This window comes from Chelonia mydas, chromosome 10 (genome assembly GCF_015237465.2).
Source record: "Chelonia mydas isolate rCheMyd1 chromosome 10, rCheMyd1.pri.v2, whole genome shotgun sequence".
NCBI classification, from domain to species: Eukaryota; Metazoa; Chordata; order Testudines; family Cheloniidae; genus Chelonia; species Chelonia mydas.
This window is the reverse complement of record NC_051250.2, coordinates 83481928-83501012: the sequence shown is the minus strand read 5'-3', so window position 1 is coordinate 83501012 and position 19085 is coordinate 83481928. Positions and strand designations below refer to the sequence as shown.

The window sequence follows — 19085 nt, the reverse complement described above, 5'->3', positions numbered from 1 at the left end:
CTTACAACACTCCTGCTAATACATCCCAGAATGTTTGCTTTTTTTGCAACAGCGTTACTCTGTTGACTCCTATTTAGCTTGTAATCCACCGACTCCCGGATCCCTTTCTGCAGGACTCCTTCCTAGGCAGTCATTTCCCATTGTGCATGTGTGCAACTGATTGTTCCTTCCTAAGTGGAGTAGTTTGCATTTGTCTTTAGTGAATTTCATTGTATTTACTTCAGGCCTTTCTCCAGTTTGTCCAGATCATTTTGAATTTTAATCCTATCCTCCAAAGCATTTGCAACCCCTCCCAGCTCAGTATCATCCGCAAACTTTAAAAGTGCACTCTCTATGCCATTATCTAAATCACTGATGAAGATATTGAACAGAACTGGCCCAAGAACTGACCCCTGAGGGACCCCACTCGATATGTCCTTCCAGCTTGATTGTGAACCACCGATAACTACTCTCTTGGATCAGCTTTCCAACCAGCTATGCACCCACTTTAGAGTAGCTGCAATTCCAGCTCACTTACTTCAGGGGACATTGAGTCATTGACTTGGAACTAAAAGAAAGTCTCTAGAGCGGAGCTTGGCCTTGCTCAAGAGGAATCAGCTTCCCTTCCCTTCCAAGAGCAGGGTGGGGAGCACTCCCTGAGCTATGCCACCAAAATCAGACTTCCACCAGGTTCCCCACTAAAACCAGTGGGGATGGTCTTGGAATGAGGTATTATTCAGCAAGAATCAGACCCTTAGCAAAAACCACCCTCCATCTGCCAAAGATGAAAATAAGCCCCAACATGCAAACAAAGCAGAGATAGTGCTGGTCAGAAGCCAGTGGTATGAGTCATTGGTGGGGAGTTAGCTAGAAGGGGTAATCTGCAGCCACACACTGTTCACCCTGGACAGGGCTGATGAAGAAAGGGGGAGGTTTACCCTGTGGTACTGCTGGCACACTTACATCCAAGAGCCCCCCATAGCGGAAGATGCTGAGCAGGGAATGTACGTGGCTCTCGCTGGTAAAGTATAACCGTGTCCGTACATGGCGGCCTGGGGACAGGACTCCTCTTGAGTACCTAAACCAAACCAGCCACAGCGTTATTCACAACGTAGTTCATACAGACTCTCTCAAACATGCATGCCTAACAGAGTGAAATAATTCTGCAGAGATAAATACACCCACGTTTCACAGTAGCAGAGGCAGAGCAAGATGCGAGGAGCAAGTGGCCTGCTACACAGCATCCTAAGGAACAAGCCTGTAGGAATGGTGTAGTCCTCTCCCCAACCAAACACCTGCTCCCCTCTGCACATTCTGATAAAGGCAGCAACACTCCCTCTCCCCGCAATGATGCACTACTGCCTTAATTTAACATCACTGGTTGGTCCATCTAGGTCAACGTATGGCATGGCCTTCTCAGGGCACAGTGTGTCCCCGACCAGTGCCACCATGCAGCAAGGTCCTTACAAGGGGTGCAGCTTGTTGACAGACTCATCCTCATGGGTTCTTTGCAGGTCCAACTGGATCTTCTTGATGAGAGGAAGACAGAAGCCAATAGCAATCTCCAGCTTTTCCTCCTTATTAATCCCATATTCCTGCAGTAGTAACAGAAAGAAAAGAACATAAGAACCACCATACTGGGTCAGACCAGTGGTCCATCTAGCCCAGGATCCTGTCTTCAGACAGCAGCCAATGCCAGGAGCTTCAGAGGGAATGAACAGTACAGGTACTCAAGTGATCCACTCCCTGTCATCTAGCCCCAGCATCTGGCAGTCAGAGGCCTAGGGACACCCAGAGCATGGGGTTGCAGCCCTGACCATCTTGTCCGATAGCCGCTGATAGAGTATCCTCCATGAACTTCTCTGATTTTTTTTAACCCATTTATACTTTTGGCCTTCACAACATCCTCTGGCAACGAGTTCCACGGGTTGGCTGTGCGTTGTGTGAATGTTTATTTGAAACCTGCTGCCTATTAATTTCATTGGATGACCCCTGCTTCGTGTGTTATGTAAAGGGGTAAATAACAACACTTCCTTATTCACTTTCTCCACACCTTTCACGATTTTAAAGACCTCTATAATACCCACCCTTAACTGTCTCTTTTCCAAGCTGAATAGTCCAGTCTTGTTAATCGCTCTTCAGATGGAAGGTGTTCCATACCCTTAATCATTTTTGTGGCCCTTTTCTGTACCTTTTCCATTTCCAATATATCTTTTCTGAGATGTGGAGACCAGAACCACACACAGTATTCTAGTATTATATATTGGCATTATTGATATTTTTTGTCATACCTATCCCTTTCCTAATGGTTCCTAATATTAGCTTTTATGACTACCAATCCACATTGAGCAAATGGTTCAGAGAACCATCCACAAGGACTCCAAGATCTCTTTCTTGAGTGGTAATAGCTAATTTAGACCAGATCTTTTGTATATATATAGTTGGGATTATGTTTTCCAATGTGCATTGCTTTATATTTATCAACTTTTAGTTTCATCTGCCATTTTCTTGCCACTCACCCAGTTTTGTGAGATCCCTTTGTAACTCTTCACAGACTGCTTTGGACTGATCTTGGATAATTTTGTATCATCTGCAAACTTTGCCACCTCAGTGTTTACTTCTTTTTCAAGATCATTTATAATCATGTTGAACACCACTGGTCCCACTACAGACCCCTGGGGGACACCACTATTTACCTCTCTCCATTCTGAGAACAGACCATTTATTCCTACCCTGTGTTTTGTCTTTTAACCAGTTACTGATCCATGACAGGACCTTCCCTCTCCTCCCATCACTGCTTACTTTGCTCAAGAGCCTTTGGTGAGGGACCTTGTCAAAGGCTTTCTGAAAGTCCAGCTACACTAGATCCATTGAATCACGCTTGCCCACATGCTTCTTGACCCCTCAAAGCATTCCAATAGATTGGGGAGGCATGATTTCCCTTTACAAAAGCAGTGTTAACTCTTTTCCAACAAACAGAACTATCAGACACATATGAACACCCTGATTATCACTACAAAAGGTTTTCTCCCCCCCACTGGTAATAGCTCATCTTAAGTGATCACTCTCCTTACAGTGTGTATGATAACACCCATTTTTTCATGTTCTGTGTGTATATAAATCTCCTCACTGTATTTTCCACTGAATGCATCCGATGAAGTGAGCTGTAGCTCACAAAAGCTTATGCTCAAATAAATTGGTTAGTCTTTAACGTGCCACAAATACTCCTTTTTTTTTTTTTTTTAATATATGAACACTGTTCTTTACTATACTTTCAACCAAATTGCCTGGTACTGAAGTTAAGCTTACCAGCCTGTAACTGCCAGGAGCCATTTTTAAAAATTGGCGTCCCATTAGCTATCCTCCAGTCAGCTGGCACAAAAGTGGATTTAAGTGATAGGGTACATACCACAGTTAATAGTTCTACAATGTAATATTTGGGTTCCTTGAGAACTTTTGGGTGAATACCGTCTGGTGCTGGTGACTTATTACTGTTTAATTTACCAGTTTGTTACAAACCCTCCTCTACGGACATGTCAGTCTGGGACATTTCCTCAGATCTGTCACCTAAAAAGAATGGCTCAAGAGTGGAATCTCCCTTACATTCTCTGCAGGAAGACCAATGCAAAGAATGCATTTATATTCTCTGCAATGGCCTTGTCTTCCTTGAATGATCCTTTAGCACCTTGATCATCCAGTGGCCCCACTGACTGTTTGGAAGGCTTCCTGCTTCTGATGTACTTAAATGTTTTGGAGTCTTTTGCTAGTTGCTCTTCAAATTCTTTTTTGGCCTTCCTAATTATATGTTTACTCTTGACTAGCCAGAGTTTATGCTCTTTTCTATTTTCCTCAGTAGGATTTTACTTCCAATTTTTAAATGATCCTTTTTGCCTCTAACTGCTTCTTTTATTCTATTGTGTAGCCATGGTGGCATTTTTTTTATCCTCCTATTCTTTTTAATTTGGGGTAAAGTTTGAGCCTCTAGTATGGTGTTTTTAAAAAGTTTCCATGCAGTTTGCAGGCTTTTCACTTTTGTGCCTGTTCCTTTTAATTTATGTTTAACTAACTTCCTCATTTTTGTGTCATTTCCCTTTCTGAAGTTAAATGCTACTGTGGTGGGTTTCTTTGGTATTTCCCCATTCCCCTGACAAAGCATGTTAAATTTAAATTATATCATGGTCACTGTTACCAAGTGGTTCAGTTATAATCACCTCTTGGATCAGAGACTATGCTCCACTTAGGACTAAATCAAGAAATGCCTCCTGCCTTGTGGGTTCCAGGATTAGCTGCTCCAAGAAACAGTCATTTAAAAGGTGTCAAGAAACATTATCTCTGCATCCTGTCCTGAGGTGACATATACCCAGTCAATATGGGGATAGCTGAAACCATGCATTATTACTGAGTTTTCTATGTTTATAGCCGCTCTAATCTCCCTAAGCAGTTCACAATTACTGTCACCATCCCGGTCAGGTGGTTGGTACTATGTTCCTACTGCTACACTCTTATTATTCAAGCATGGAATTTCTATCCCTAGAGATTATACGGTACAGTTTATTCATTTAACAATTTTACTATATTTGACTGTGCTTTCTTTCAAATATAGTGCCACTCCTCCACCAGCATGACCTATATTATCATTCCTATATATTTTGCACCCTGGTATTACAGTGTCCGACTGATGGTCATCATTCCACCATGTTTCTGAGATTCCATTAAATGAGGCTATTCATATCATACCAGGCACTCAAGTTCACCCATCTTAGTATTTAGACTTCTAGGATTTGCATACAAGCACTTAAAACGTTTGTCACTTTTTAGTTGTCTGCCTTCATGTGATATTGAATTGGGACTCTTTCATTTGACTGTCTCTCTTCAATTCCTACTTTTACTTTGCCAATTTCTAAACTCTCCTCTTTACTAGGATAGAGAATCCCCGTTAATAAGTCCTCCCCTATGGGAGATCTCTGTCTGAACCACATGCTCCTCCGCACCTGTCAGCTTCCCCCACACTTTAGTTTAAGAACTCCTCTATGGCCTTTTTAATTTTACATGCCAGCAGTCTGGTTCCATTTTGGTTTAGATGGATCCCATCCTTTTTGTATAGGCTCCTCCTTTCCCAACAGTTCCATATAAACCTGAACCCTTCCTTCCTACATCATTATCTCATCCACGCATTGAGACCCTGCCGTTCTGCCTGTCTAACTAGCCTTGTGTGTGGAACTGGAATCATTTCAGAAAATGCTACCATTGAAATCCTGCACTTAATCTCTTCCCTAGCAGCCTAAATTTGGCCTCCTATATTCCTTATGTCACTGGTACCCACCAGACAGACACTGAGACTGGCTTCTTAGGGCCAGATCCTTATACAGATAATGAAGGCTTCTTACACGTAACCAGATTTCTTCAAGATGAGCCTCTGAATATCCACACTTGTGCAATCGAGGCTCCTCCACTGCAAGCTTCCAGAATATACGAGTGAGAAGTGTCCCCTGGAGCCACTTACTCTTTCCCCACCCCACCCCACTCCTCCCTTCATGCATGGCTCTGAATGCATACAAGGGGAGGTGGTCCCAACCTCCCTCAGACACACCCTTTCATATGGGAATTTTTAACCCCACACCTCTGAAAAGGAGGTCTGATTGATCAGCAACTCCTGCTTTTCAACAGGTTTGTCCAGAGCACAGCATCACCCTTATGAGAAGTGTTCCAGCATTCCAGAGTCAAGCAGCTGACCAGAGAAAATTCAGACCTGAATGGAGATGCCCACCTCAAGGAGCAAGACTTCTTAGTCATCTTAAGACCCAGGATACTGAACAACAGAATAGTCAAGTTTCAATCATGGCTAGTGACAGCAACTAGGTACCAATGTAACCAATATGTGAAAGATCACCAAGTCAATAGAATATCCAGAGACGTTCCTGCTCTCAGCAAAGGAAAAGGTCTGTGTTACTGATGTTAGCTCTTGCTTGTCCTTGGGTTAAAGCCATGGACAAAGTGCATTTTCCAGGGTGGGAAAAGATAAGCGGGTAGTTTTTGTTTTGGGGTTGTTGGTTTGTTTGTTTGTTTTTGGGGAGGGGGGGTGTCCAATAGTTTTGGTAGCCAAATAGTTTTGACTGAACCAAAGAAGAGTGCTTTAGTAATATTAAAATCAACCCAACAAAGGTTTTTGTTTCGACTTTAGGCAATTTGACAAAAGTAAAGGACTAGATTCTCCAGATGGCCTGGGGGAGTGGGAAGGGAGGAGATTTCCCTTACCACTGGAATGAAGGAGTCCCCAGTTCAAGTCCCCCCTCTGCCTGATGTGGAGAATCAGATTCCAAGCCTAAAAGGACCATTGTGATCATCTAGTCTGACCTCTCCTGTATAGCACGGGCCACAGACCTTCCCCACAATAATTCCGAGAGCAGAGCTTTAGAAAAACATCCGATCTTGCTTTAAAAATGGTCAGTGATGGAGAATCCTCCATGATCCTCGGTAAATTGTTCCAATTGTTAATTACCCTCACTGTTAAAAATGTATGCCTTATTCCCAGTCTGAATTTGTCTAGCTTCAGTTTCCAGCCACTGGATCATGTTATACCTTTCTCTGCTAGATTGATTCGCCCGTTATTAACTATTTGTTCCCCATGTAGATACTTACAGACTGTATTCAAGTCATCCCTTATCCTTCTCTTTGTTAAGCTAAATAGATGGAGCTTCTTAAGTCTATCACAAGAAGGCAGGTTTTCTAACCCTTTAATCATTCTCATGACTTTTCTGAACCCTCTCCCATTGATCAACTTCCTTCTTAAATTGTGGGCACCGGAACTGGATGCAGCATTCCAGCAACGGTCGCACCGCTGTCAAATACACAGGTAAAATAATCTCTCTACTCCTACTCAACGTTCCCTTGATTATGCATCCCAGGATCGCTTTCTCTTTTGGCCATGGTGCCACACGGGGCATATATGAAAAACGTCTACACTGGAACCGAGGTCGAGGTTGAACTAGGAGGCAGGCTGGTTGGCAGTGGCTGGGTCAGGATAAAAGGAGTGAAAACCAGGCTGAGTCACGGCCGGGGTCTTCTACGGACCCCTGCCCCGGAGGAAGAGGAGGCAGCTTTTTAAACAAATAACAAAACCCTCCACAGCCCGGGGCTTGGTGGCAAGGGGGGACTTCAGCTACTCAGCACCTGTTGTGGAAAACAGCCCAGCAGGGCACAGCTTATCCAATAAATTCTTGGAACGTATTGGAGACAATTTTTTATTTCAGAAGATGGAGAAAGCTACTGGGGAGAGGCTGGTCTAGATTTGATTTTGACAAGTAGGGAGGAACTGGTTGAGAATTTGAAAGAATCATGAAATCTTCGATGATCTAAAAATTAAGAGAGTCCTACAAAAAGTGAAAACGAGGTCAAATGACAAAGGATGAATATAAACAAATAACCCAAGTAGATAGGAACAAAATTAGAGAGGCCAAGGCACAAAACAAGATCAAACTAGCTAGTGACATAAAGGGTAACAAGAAAACATTCTACAAATACATTAGAAGCAAGAGGAAGACCAAGCACAGGGTAGGACTGCTACTCAATGGAGGGGGAAAAACAATAACAGAAAATGTGGAAATGGCAGAGGCGCTTAATGGACTTCTTTGTTTCGGTTTTCACCAAGAAGGTTGGCGGTGACTAGATGTCTAACATAGTGAATACCAGTGAAAATGAGGTAGGATCAGATGAGGCTAAAACAGGGAACAAAGTTAAAACTTACTTAGACAAATTAGATGTCTTCAAATCACCAGGGCCTGATGAAATGCATCCTAGAATACTCAAGGAGCTGTCTGAGGAGATATCTGAGCCATTAGCGATTATCTTTCAAAAGTCATGGAAGACGGGAGAGATTCCAGAAGACTGGAAATGGGCAAATATAGTACCAATATATAAAAAGGAAAATAAGGACAACCCAGGGAATTACAGACCAGTCAGCTTAACTTCTGTACCCAGAAAGATAATGGAGCAAATAATTAAGCTATCAATTTGCAGACACCTAGAAAATAATAAGGTGATAAGTAACAGTCAGCATGGATTTGTCAAGAACAAATCGTGTCAAACCAACCTGATAGCTTTCCTTGACAGGGTAAAGAGACTTTGGGGGGAAGCGGTAGACGTGTTATATCTTGACTTTAGTAAAGCTTTTGATACTGTCTTGCATGACCTCTCATAAACAAACTAGGGAAATGCAACCTAGATGGAGCTACTATAAGGTGAGTGCAAACCTGGTTGGAAAACCGTTCCCAGAGAGTAGTTATCAGTGGTTCACAGTCATGCTGGAAGGGCAAAATGAATGGGGTTCCGCAGGGATCAGTTCTGGGTCCAATTCTGTTCAATATCTTTATCAATGATTTAGATAATGGCATAGAGAGTGCACTTATAAAGTCTGCGGATGATACCAAGCTGGGAGGGGTTGCAAGTGCTTTGAAGGATAGGATTAAAATTCAAAATGATCTGGACAAACTGGAGAATGGGTCTGAAGTAAATAGGTTGAAATTCAATAAGGACAAATGCAAAGTACTCCATTTAGGAAGGAACAATCAGTTGCACACATACAGAATGGGAAATGACTGCCTAGGAAGGAGTACTGCAGAAAGGGATCTGGGGTTCAAAGTGAACCACAAGCTAAATATGAGTCAACAGTGTAACACGGTTGCAAAAAAGTGAACATCATTCTGGGATGTATTAGCAGGAGTGCTGTAAGCAAGGCACAAGAAGTCATTCTTCCGTTCCACTCTGCGCCGATGAGGCCTCAACTGGAGTATTGTGTCTAGTTCTGGGTGCCACATTTCAGGAAAGATGTAGACAATTTGGAGAGAATCCTGAGAAGAGCGCCAAAAATGATTAAAGGTTTAAAAAACATGACTTATGAGGGAAGATTGAAAAAATTGGGTTTGTTTAGTCTGGAGAAGAGAGGACTGAGAGGGGACATGACAACAGTTTTCAAGTATGTAAAAGGTTGTTACAAGAAGGAGGGAGAAAAAACTGTTCTCCTTAACCTCTGAGGATAGGACAAGAAGCAATGGGCTTAAATTGCAGCAAGGGAGGGTTAGGTTGGACATTAGGAAAAACTTCCTAACTGTCAGGGTGGTTAAGCACTGGAATAAATTGCCTAGGGAGGTTGTGGAATCTCCATCATTGGAGATTTAAGAACAAGTCAGACAAACACCTGTCAGGAATGGTCTAGGTAATATTTAGTCCTGCCATGAGGGCAAGGGACTGGATCAGATGACCTCTCGAGGCCCCTTCCAGTCCTATGATTCATGTTCAGCTGATTATTCACCACAACCCCCATATTTTTTTTTTCCAGAGTCACTGATTCCCAAGATAGAACCCTTCATCCTGTAAGGATGGCCTATATTCTTTGTTCCTAGATGTATACACTGACATTCAGCCATATTAAAAACACATGTTGTTTCCTTGCACCCAGTTTACCAAGCAATCCAGATTGCTCTGAACAGTGACCTGTCCTTTTCGTTATTTACCACTCCCCCAATTTTTGGGTCATCTGCAAACTTTAATCGGAGATTATTTTATGTTTTTTCCTTCCAAGTCATTCATAACAATGTTAAATAGGATAGGGCCAAGAATCGATCCCTGCAGGACCCCCACTGGAAACATTCCCATTTGAGGATGATTCACCATTTACAATCATGTTTTGAGACCTAATCAGTTAGCCAGTTTTTAATCCATTTAATGTGTGCAATGTTAGACCATAAGAACAGCCATACTGGGTCAGACCAAAGGTCCATCTAGCCCAGTATCCTGTCTTCCGACAGTGGCCAATGCCAGTTGTCCCAGAGGCAATGAACAGACAGGTAATCAAGTGATTCATTCCCTTCGATCATTCCCAGCTTCTGGCAAACAGACGCTAGGGACACCATCCCTGTCCACTCTGGCAAATAGTCATTGATGGACCTATCCTCTGTGAATTTATCTAGTGCTTTTTTGAACCCTGTTATAGTCTTGGCCTTCACAACATTCTCCAGCAAGGAGTTCCACAGGCTGACTGTGCGTTGTGTGAAGAAATACTTCCTTGTGCTTGTTTTAAACCTGCTGCCTATTAAATTTCATTTGGTGACTCCTAGTTCTTGTGTTATGGGAAGGAGTAAACAGCATGTCCTTATTTACTTTCCACACTAGTCATGATTTTCTAGACCTCAATCATATCCCCCTTTAGTCGTCTCTTTTCCAAGCTGAAAAGTCCCAGTCTTATTACTCTCTCCTCACATGGAAGCCGTTCCATACCCTTAATCATTTTTGTTGCCCTTTTCTCAACCTTTTCCAATTCCAATATATCTTTTTTGAGATGGGGCGACCACATTTGCATGCAGTATTCAAGATGTGAGCATACCATGGATTTATATAGAGGCAATATGATATTTTCTGTATCATCATCAAATCCCTTTCTTAATGATGCCCAACTTTCTGTTCGCTTTTTTGACTGCCGCTGCACATTGAGTGGATATTTTCAGAGAACTATCCACAGTGACTCCAAGATCTCTTTCTTGAGTGGTAACAGCTAATTTAGACCCCATCATTTTATATGTATGTTAATTTTATATTGTTTTAGTATTTAATTAAAATGTCATGCTGTGCCAAATAAAATGCCTTATAGAAATATGTCAACACTATTACCTCTGTCAACCAAACACGTAATCTCATCCCTCTCCCCAAAAAAGATATCAAGTTAGTTTGACAAGATCTGTTTTCAGAAGGGATCTGAACCAAACTGAAAAATCCACTATTTGCCCAGCCCTGTTAGTTGCTATTTACCCCAGTTGCAGAAAAGCAGATAAAAATCAAGATAGAGACTTTGAAAAGAGCACTTTGTGGTATTGAATAAAAACTCTGCTCAAAGAGCCTGTCAATAATTTATCTCCCTCTGGTAGATGAGACCTTGGTACAGGCATGAACAGCTGTGCTGAGGCTTTAGACATAGCCTGATCTTAAAGTTATCATGTAATTGCACAAGTAACAAACCCATTCACTGCAGGAAAGTTTGGCAGGTTTGGAAAATATCAAGGTTTCACCGCCAAACTTAAGTGTGGATGAAAGTGTCCGTTTATATAAAATACTAGAGACAAATCATCTGCATGCTCTACTGAAGGTCAAGTATGGACACAGATGAAGACACCCAGACATTCATGAAAAATAATCATGAAAGCCAGGCATTTAATGGAACACTTGCTGCCAAAGAAAGGCCAAAGGTAAGATGCAGTTTTATTGGTAGAGCTCTTCCTGGACTCCAGAGGTTATGTTCAGTGAGATAGATTAAGATCTGAAAATGGCCATCTCTCAAGACTGTCTCATCATGCTTGTAGTTTTGATGCTACTATTGCACAGAAGGGCGAGTCCCTCTTGAACACCCCTGGAAAAATGAGCTCTGCCTTTGAAACCTGATAACAAGTACTATGTCCTCCAGGGTGTTAACACAGTCAGACAGTCATTTGCCCCATGCCAGGTACTCCAACTGCCAACACTGTATGATAGCTGGCAAGCTTTTATTTGTATTACAACTAAGAAGCAAACCTCACATACCCTTAAGCTTAGTGATTTTCCTTTTTAAACCCCACACACACACACACACACCCTGTGCATTCCAGGTGGGAAGAATCACTGTATTGAGGTTTTTATTTATATTACAAATAAAAACCTTGATACAGTGCATTTCTGATGGGAGGAATCAAAGCTCTTTTACAGAAGCTCTTGTCAATTTCTGGACCTGACTGTCCACCAGACCCTGTGTACTCCATCAGCTCCAAGAAGGGTTTGGTAAAGCAGAAAATGGGAGGCCTTAGGGGTTTCTACTATCCATGCATGGGCTACAAAAGACACAAAGACAGTGCTGAAAATTCTATGGTATCTAGATATGCTTAGCGCGGATGCTCTGGATTGCTGTGTATTTCATGCTGGAGCCACTCCAGAATCAGAATTGAACCATTTACTTCCCGGTTTTTAAGCAGATAAATCTGGAGGTCAGTAGCTCTGAAAACACAAATGGTCTGCTCATATTCCCTCCTATGAGAGGTCAGAGACAAACAGCCATTAGCACATTTATGCTGCCAGATCCAGGGGATATCAAAGTATGTTTCATGGCCCCTCACCAATAGCAGTAGGTCCAAATTGGACTGACAGCACATTCTTCTCCCTGGATTCTTTCCTACACAAGGGGAAGAGTTCCCAGCATCTCTTCTCACCTTTGCAATAGGGCTGCTGAGCAGCAGAGCATCTTCCCTGCAACTCCGTGTGGCCTGCTGTGGCACAGCATCTCCCTCCTAGCCTTAACAGTCCTGCGACAAGTCCACCTGCTCTCAGGGAGACCCTGGCAAGAAGCAGACTCTAATCAGAGCATAAAACAGGGTCTTCCACCCCTCCTTGGCTACCCTTCTGCCCCACTCACTCACAGTGCGGACCTCTGGACTTTCTCCCTGCAGATTTGGCTTCTACCCTCAGGGCTTCATCCCAAAGTCCTTTCCCAAATCAGATTCTCCGCAGGCTGGATCCTTATTCCAAGTCTATTTCCAGGCTGTCTGAGTGATGGCCTTTTTCCAGCCCTGCCACAAGAGCCTCCTTCTCTCCTGCTGCCCTCTCCCTTCAGGGTCAGTCACAGGAGGGACTCTCCCTCCAGCAACTATCCAAACCCTGATGAGAGTCACCCAACTCTTCTGCACTCGGATCTGATAATTGACTTAAACCTCTTGATTCCCAGCCAGTCAGGATCAGCTGGGGGAACTGCTCCATCACAGGGAAGGCTGAGCCCAGCTCACCTTAAAAGGCCCAGCCAAGTGGTGACAGCTGCAGAAAAACTCTGAAGCCAACAGGCAGCCCCTTGTGGAGCGATTCATCATATCCTCTGAGTCTGAGATCCTCTGAGGCTTGTTTTTCTGTGAAGATGGCAGAATAGTGAAACCTCTGGATCCATAAGATGCCTTAGAACAAAAAGTCTAGGTGGGGAAAAAGGCTGTATCATAACCTCGTGCATAGGCACTGACTTCCCCTCTGCCCTGTGGGTGCTCGACCCCCCCCCCGCCCCCGTCCCCGTCCCGGCCTCACCCTCACCCCAATTCCATCCCTTTCCCTCAAGTCCCTGCCCCTGCCCTGCCTCTTTACCACCTCCTCCCCCGAGCACGCCACATCCCCATTCCTCCCGGAAAGTCCTAAGCGCCACCAAACAGCTGTTAGGCAGCGGGCTGGAAGCACTGGGATGGGGAGGCGTGACGACGCCATGCTCGGAGGAGGAGGAGGGGGTGGGGAGAGCTTGGCTGTCAGTGAGTGCGGAGAGCCTGCTAATTTCTCCCTGTGGGTGCTCCAGCCCCTCAGCACCCATGGAGTCAGTGCCTATGACCTCATGTCCTCCGACATAAGCCAGGCATCAGTTTTTGAGCAGGTTAGAACCCCAGTGCTAGATTCTCAAACCCAATCCTTGGAGGTTGAATTTCTGTGGCACAGCTGAGCCCTTGGGGGTAGGCTAGGAACCAAACAGAACCATAACGGGCCCTTCTTGGAATAAGGGAACACAGCTTCAGAACCTAATAAACTGACTGCTGAGGCTTCTGGTAGTAAGAGAGTCTATAAATGGATTCCGTCCCACCCTTGACTTTCAAGGAGAGGGCCTGAAAGACAGGGCATCAAAGGGAAAAACTCTCTCCTAGACAAGCAGGGCATCAAGAGTTTACATGTGAACATGACCAGCCAGGAAGACCATCGTTAAGACTCCATCCCATAACAGAAATCCACCATCCTGAACTCAATTAGAAGTTTGCAATGTGGAAAGATCTCAACAAGGATGCTCACGTCCCCATATTGGGCACACAGCCAGTAAGAAAAGCAATTCTCTAAAGATCACGATGTATTACTCCTGCAATACCAGGCTCAATTGAACAGGACAGGTCCAGGGCCTCGGCCTAAATGGTCCTATGCTGGTCACAGAATCACTAGATAAGGGATTCTTCCTACTCAGAGGGGTTGGATCCTCATGCTGGCTGGATCCATGCTTTGTTTCCAGAGGTAGACAATGGCCTCTGACGTTTCAGGAGCCACTTTAGGCATACAGCCAGGTCTGCTAGGTTGACCTGGACTTATCCAGGGATCTTAATTGGGAGCAGATCCTTAACTTGATAGCCAGACTTAATCAATTGGGCCTGAAGAGCTTTTCCACCAGCTGGGGTCTGAGGCAGCCTTCCCCACTCTGCAAGCCAATCCTGTACATTGACACTGGACTTGTACATGGGCTAACCTTAGCTTAACAGGCCTGAGGAGTCTCCCTTGACAGTGAGGTTGTGAGGGAGCCTACCCTCCTGCTCGTGGTAATCCAGAGGAAGCCCGTGCCTGATGGACATCTCATCTTCTGCACTTTTCACTTAAGAAATCGGATTAGTTGGCTGATAATTTAACTATAAACAAAATTTGTCCCTAAATAGCAAAAGAAAAAACCCAACAAGATAAGCACGCAGAACACTGTGTATGATCAAAGTTTGCTGCACCTTCAATGGTTAGAAGGAACTGTAGGGTAGTTAGGGCCACTTACCTTTTCCTAGCCTTGGAACCTTTCTGGCTAAGAGGGCAAGGAAGGGGCAAGCTGACCTAGTGGACAATGCTCTCTAGAAGATATGGGTGGCTTGCAGAGTAGCTGCCTTGCTCCCACAAGTGATAAAATGCAGAAGAAGTAGGCACTACTCAATACAGTGAAATCCTCTTATAAACACCAACCAACCATTTTCTGGTTTTTGCTCACAAGTGGGGAAACCTGACACGGGCCTGAAGACACATCCCTTTGTGAGACCCATGTTAGACACTTCCACTATTGAGAGCGAGCGCCACTCCTAGGAGAGAGGGGAAAGTTGAGCCAGACTGTACCTGGGGTATGATCACATCTGCCAAGGCTTTGGAGAGTTTGAAGAGTTCAGCAGTGCCCTCCAGCTTCAGAGTGCAATTGTGTTGTACATCATATTTGATGCAGTCATAGATATCAGGGATCTTGCTGATGTCATAGCGCCCATTCTTCATGCGGAAATCCCTCTCCAACTTGCTCCAGCGCTGCAGCATCAGCTCCAAAGTCTCACTGTGGTACAGCTGCAGGTCTAAAGAGCAGCAAGAACAAAACAAATATGTTTTAAAAAGGGAAACAGAGGCTCTCTCTACACTGTGTTTGCAAACCTGCTGTACAGAGCCGGGGCTGCAGGCTCAGGCTTGTACTAAAAAGAGCCCTGTAGACGTCCATACTTGGGCTGGAGAAACACACCCATGACCCCAGGCTTCAGAGCCTGAACTCCAGCCTGAGCCCAAATGTCTACACAGCTCTTTTTAGTGCCTTAGCAGGAGCCTGAGTGCTATAGACCCAGGCTCTGAGACTCACTGTTGCAGGTTTTAAAGTGCAGTGTAGACATACTAAAAGGAGGTCCTGAAGCATGATAGAGTAGTCAGCCTATCTTTGATACCTGGTAATTATTCAACAATCAATTTTTATGCTCCTGGAGGATAATAGGGTTATAAGCAATAGCCAGCATGGATTTGTCAAGAATAAACCATGCCAAACCAACCCAATTTCCTTCTTTGAAAGGATTATGACCTGGTCGGGGGAGAGAACCAGTAGACAGGATGTATCTTGATTTTAGTAAGGCTTTTGACACAGTCACACATGACATTCTCATAAGCAAACTAAGGAAATGTGGTCAAGATGAAATTACTACGAGGTGGGTGTACAACTGGTTGAAAGACCGTACTCAAAAAGCAGTTATCAAATCAGCCATAGTCAAACTGGGAGGGTAGTGAAGCACTGGAATGGGTTACCTAGGGAGGTGGTGGAATCTCCATCCTTAGAGGTTTTTAAGGCCCGGCTTGACAAATCCTTGGCTGGGATGATTTAGTTGGTGTTGGTCCTGCTTTGAGCAGGGGATTGGACTAGACGTCCTGAGGTCTCTTCCAACCCTAATATTCTATGATGTATCTAGTGGGATCCCACAGGGCTCAGTATTCAATATTTTCATTAATTACTTGGATAATGGAGTGGAGAGTATGCTTATAAAGTCTGCAGATGACACCAAGCTAGGAGGGGTTGCAAGCACTTTGGAGGACAGGATCAGAATTCAAAACAACCTTGACAAATTGGAGAACTGGTCTGAAATCAATAAAATGAAGCCACCAAAGTACTTTACTTAAGAAGGAAAAAAAACCCAACCAAATGCACAACTACAAAATGGGAAATAACTGGCTCGGTGGTAGTACTGCTGAAAAGAATCAGGGCGGGGGGGAAAATGAGGGCTCTAGCAGATCACAAATTAAATCCAAGTCAAAAATGTGAAGCAGTTGCAAAACAGACTAATATCACTCTGAGGTGTATTAAACAGGACTGACATAAGTAAGACATAAAAGAGGTAACTGTCCCGCTCTACTTGGCACTAGTGAGGTGTCATTTGGAGTAGTGTGTCCATTCTGGGCACCACACTTTAGGAAGAGGTGGACAAAATGGAGAGACTACAAAATAGAGCAAGAAAAATGATAAAAGATTTAGAGATCCTGACTTATGAGAAAAAGTTAAAACAGTGAGTACATTTAGTCTTGAGAAAAGAAGACTGAGGGGGGACCTGATAAGTCTCCAAATATGATAATGGCTGTTATAAAGAGGACTGGGATTGTTTGTTCTGCATGTCCACTAAAGGTAGGACAAGAAGTAATAGGCTTAATCTGCAACAAGGGAAGTTTAGGTTAGATATTAGGAAAATCTCTCTCACTTGAACAGTAGTTAAGCTCCGGAATTAGGCTTCCAATGGCGGTTGTGGAATCTCCCTCATTGGAGGTTTTTAAGAACAGGTTGGACAAACACCTGTCAGGGCTGGTCTAGGTTTACTTGGTCCTGCCTCAGTGCAGTGGGCTGGACTTGATGACTTTGAGGTCCCTTCCAGCCCCATATTGCTATGATTCTATGTTCACACCCAGGCTACTCTTATTTGAGTTTCAACTGACAAGACTGCACGTGTTTCCGATAGCTGGGATTCCGGCTGGGAAAGGAAAAATACAGAAAGACCTACAGCCTCATAGCAAATACCACAAATGGGCTTGGAAAACCCAGTCACACCCAAGAAGTCTGCATTGCTACTAACAGTAATCACTAACGCCTTGAACACAGAGCAATCCAGCTCCTTGGCGTTACAGCTTTCCAGACCATGGTTCAAAATAGGAATGGGAGCTTCCAGATCAACAGCATGCAGACCAGACTCGATATATATATTTTAAAGAACTGGAGCTTTCTACCACGCTTTGGAAGGCTCCTCCTCCGGAGCTGAACTATGCTGCTCCCCTGAGTCCAACGGCTCCCTTCATGCATTAGCCAAGCCTCTCTCCAAGTGTGCGTTTCCTAGGCCTCTTTACTGCAGACACATTTATACAGCTCAGAGCTCTTGCTTGCACAGACCAATCTAGAGGGTTCTGCTCTGGACAACCCTATTCCCAAGCCCAGCTGCTCACCTGCAGATTTGGGATCTTCCAGACGTTTGCATATCTGGGAAGTGAGGTTCTCGATCAGGGCAAACACCTTGTCACAGATCTCTACTGGGTTCTGAATGAAAGTCATGGAGTTGACCAGCGAGATGCTGCCTGTAGGTGCTAACTGCAGAGTAAAGAGAACACAAAAAGGTTAGTGTCTATTCATATAGAGAGCACAGAGCATCCAGCCCAGCCCCAGCAATTAAGCTTTCCAAAATGGTGTGCAACTGACAAACTAATGTTTTGTGTAACAGTCATCCTATACATCCACCACCACCAGCCTATACCTCCTGACCCTCCATGCCACACCTGCCCTGTCGGCAAAAGTCTCTATCTATGGTACAGCAGAGACCTTCCAAGAGGGACTAGGTGGTATTCATAGGTGAGAAGCTGTCATAAATATAAAGGGAAGTGTAAACACCTTTAAATCCCTCCTGGCCAGAGGAAAAACTCTTTCACCTGTAAAGGGTTAAGAAGCTAAGATAACCTCACTGGCACCTGACCAAAATGACCAATGAGGAGACAAGATACTTTCAAAGCTGGGGGGGGGGGAGAGACGACGACATGACAAAGGGTTCTCTCTGTGTGTTGCTTTTGCTGGGACCAGAGCAGGAATGCAGGTCAGAACTCCTGTAAAGAGTTAATAAGCAATCTAGTTAGATATGCGTTAGATTCTGTTTTGTTTAAATGGCAGATAAAATAAGTTGTGCTGAATGGAATGTAGATTCCTGTTTTTGTGTCTTTTTGTAACTTAAGGTTTTGCCAAGAGGGATTCTCTATGTTTTGAATCCGATTACTCTGAAAGGTATTTACCATCCTGATTTTACAGAGGTGATTCTGTTACTTTTTCTTTAATTAAAATTCTTCTTTTAAGAACCTGATTGCTTTTTCATTGTTCTTAAGATTCAAGTGTTTGGGTCTGTGTTCACCTATGCAAATTGGTGACGATTTTTATCAAGCCTTCCCCAGGAAAGGGGGTGTAGGGCTTGGGGGGAAAGACGTTTCCAAGTGGGCTCTTTCCCCGTTATTTTTGTTAGATGCTTGGTGGTGGCAGCAATAAGGTCCAGGGACAAAAGGTAAAATAGTTTGTACCTTGGGGAAGTTTTAACCTAAGCTGGTAAAAAATAAGCTTAGGGGGTTTTTCATGCAGGTCCCCACATCTGTACCCTAGAGTTCAGAGTGGGGAAGCAACCTTGACAGAAGCCATTTCCTTTTCTCTACTGGGTCTCGGCTTCTTCCATTTTGAGACCTCAGGTTACAAGAGAAAAAAAATTTGGGGGACCCTCCCCCAGTCTAGTTGTAAGGAAAGGAATGGTGGTCATAACCTCTAGGTTCTGTTCCTGGTCCCCAGGTTGAGTACCATGCTTTACTCCCAGTGCATTAGATGCTGATGAGGGCAAGTGCTGCCAGGTGCTTCATTAGTACAGAGGAGTCTGGGTCCTGTCAACGTACATGGAGTGGGCTGGATCCAGGCTTGATTATTTTATTTCCCATGCACAGCAGCCATGACTGCTCCAGGTAGACCTGCGAGGAAGAGGCCCTATGCTTGTGTGGGAAGGAAGTCCCCTTCACCTCAGAGAGGAAGAGGCCAACAAAGG

General features: G+C 44.1%; 1 protein-coding gene across 27 annotated transcripts in view; it reads right to left on the bottom strand.

Annotated features, from left to right (window-relative positions):
- PPIP5K1 (diphosphoinositol pentakisphosphate kinase 1) overlaps nucleotides 1-19085 on the bottom strand; it is a 199230-nt gene that overhangs the window by 135527 nt on the left and 44618 nt on the right. For all 27 annotated transcript variants that reach the window (XR_006284115.1, XR_005227113.1, XR_005227115.1 and 24 more), the window contains 4 exons: nucleotides 17470-17611; nucleotides 14863-15086; nucleotides 1447-1574; nucleotides 943-1057 (listed from right to left, as the gene is read on the bottom strand). Coding sequence is in view for 24 of the 27 variants with exons in the window: in XM_037911084.2 (XP_037767012.1) it covers nucleotides 943-1057; nucleotides 1447-1574; nucleotides 14863-15086; nucleotides 17470-17611 (609 nt within the window). In the remaining 3 variants the exon portion in view is untranslated. The remainder of the gene's footprint in view (nucleotides 1-942; nucleotides 1058-1446; nucleotides 1575-14862; nucleotides 15087-17469; nucleotides 17612-19085) is intronic.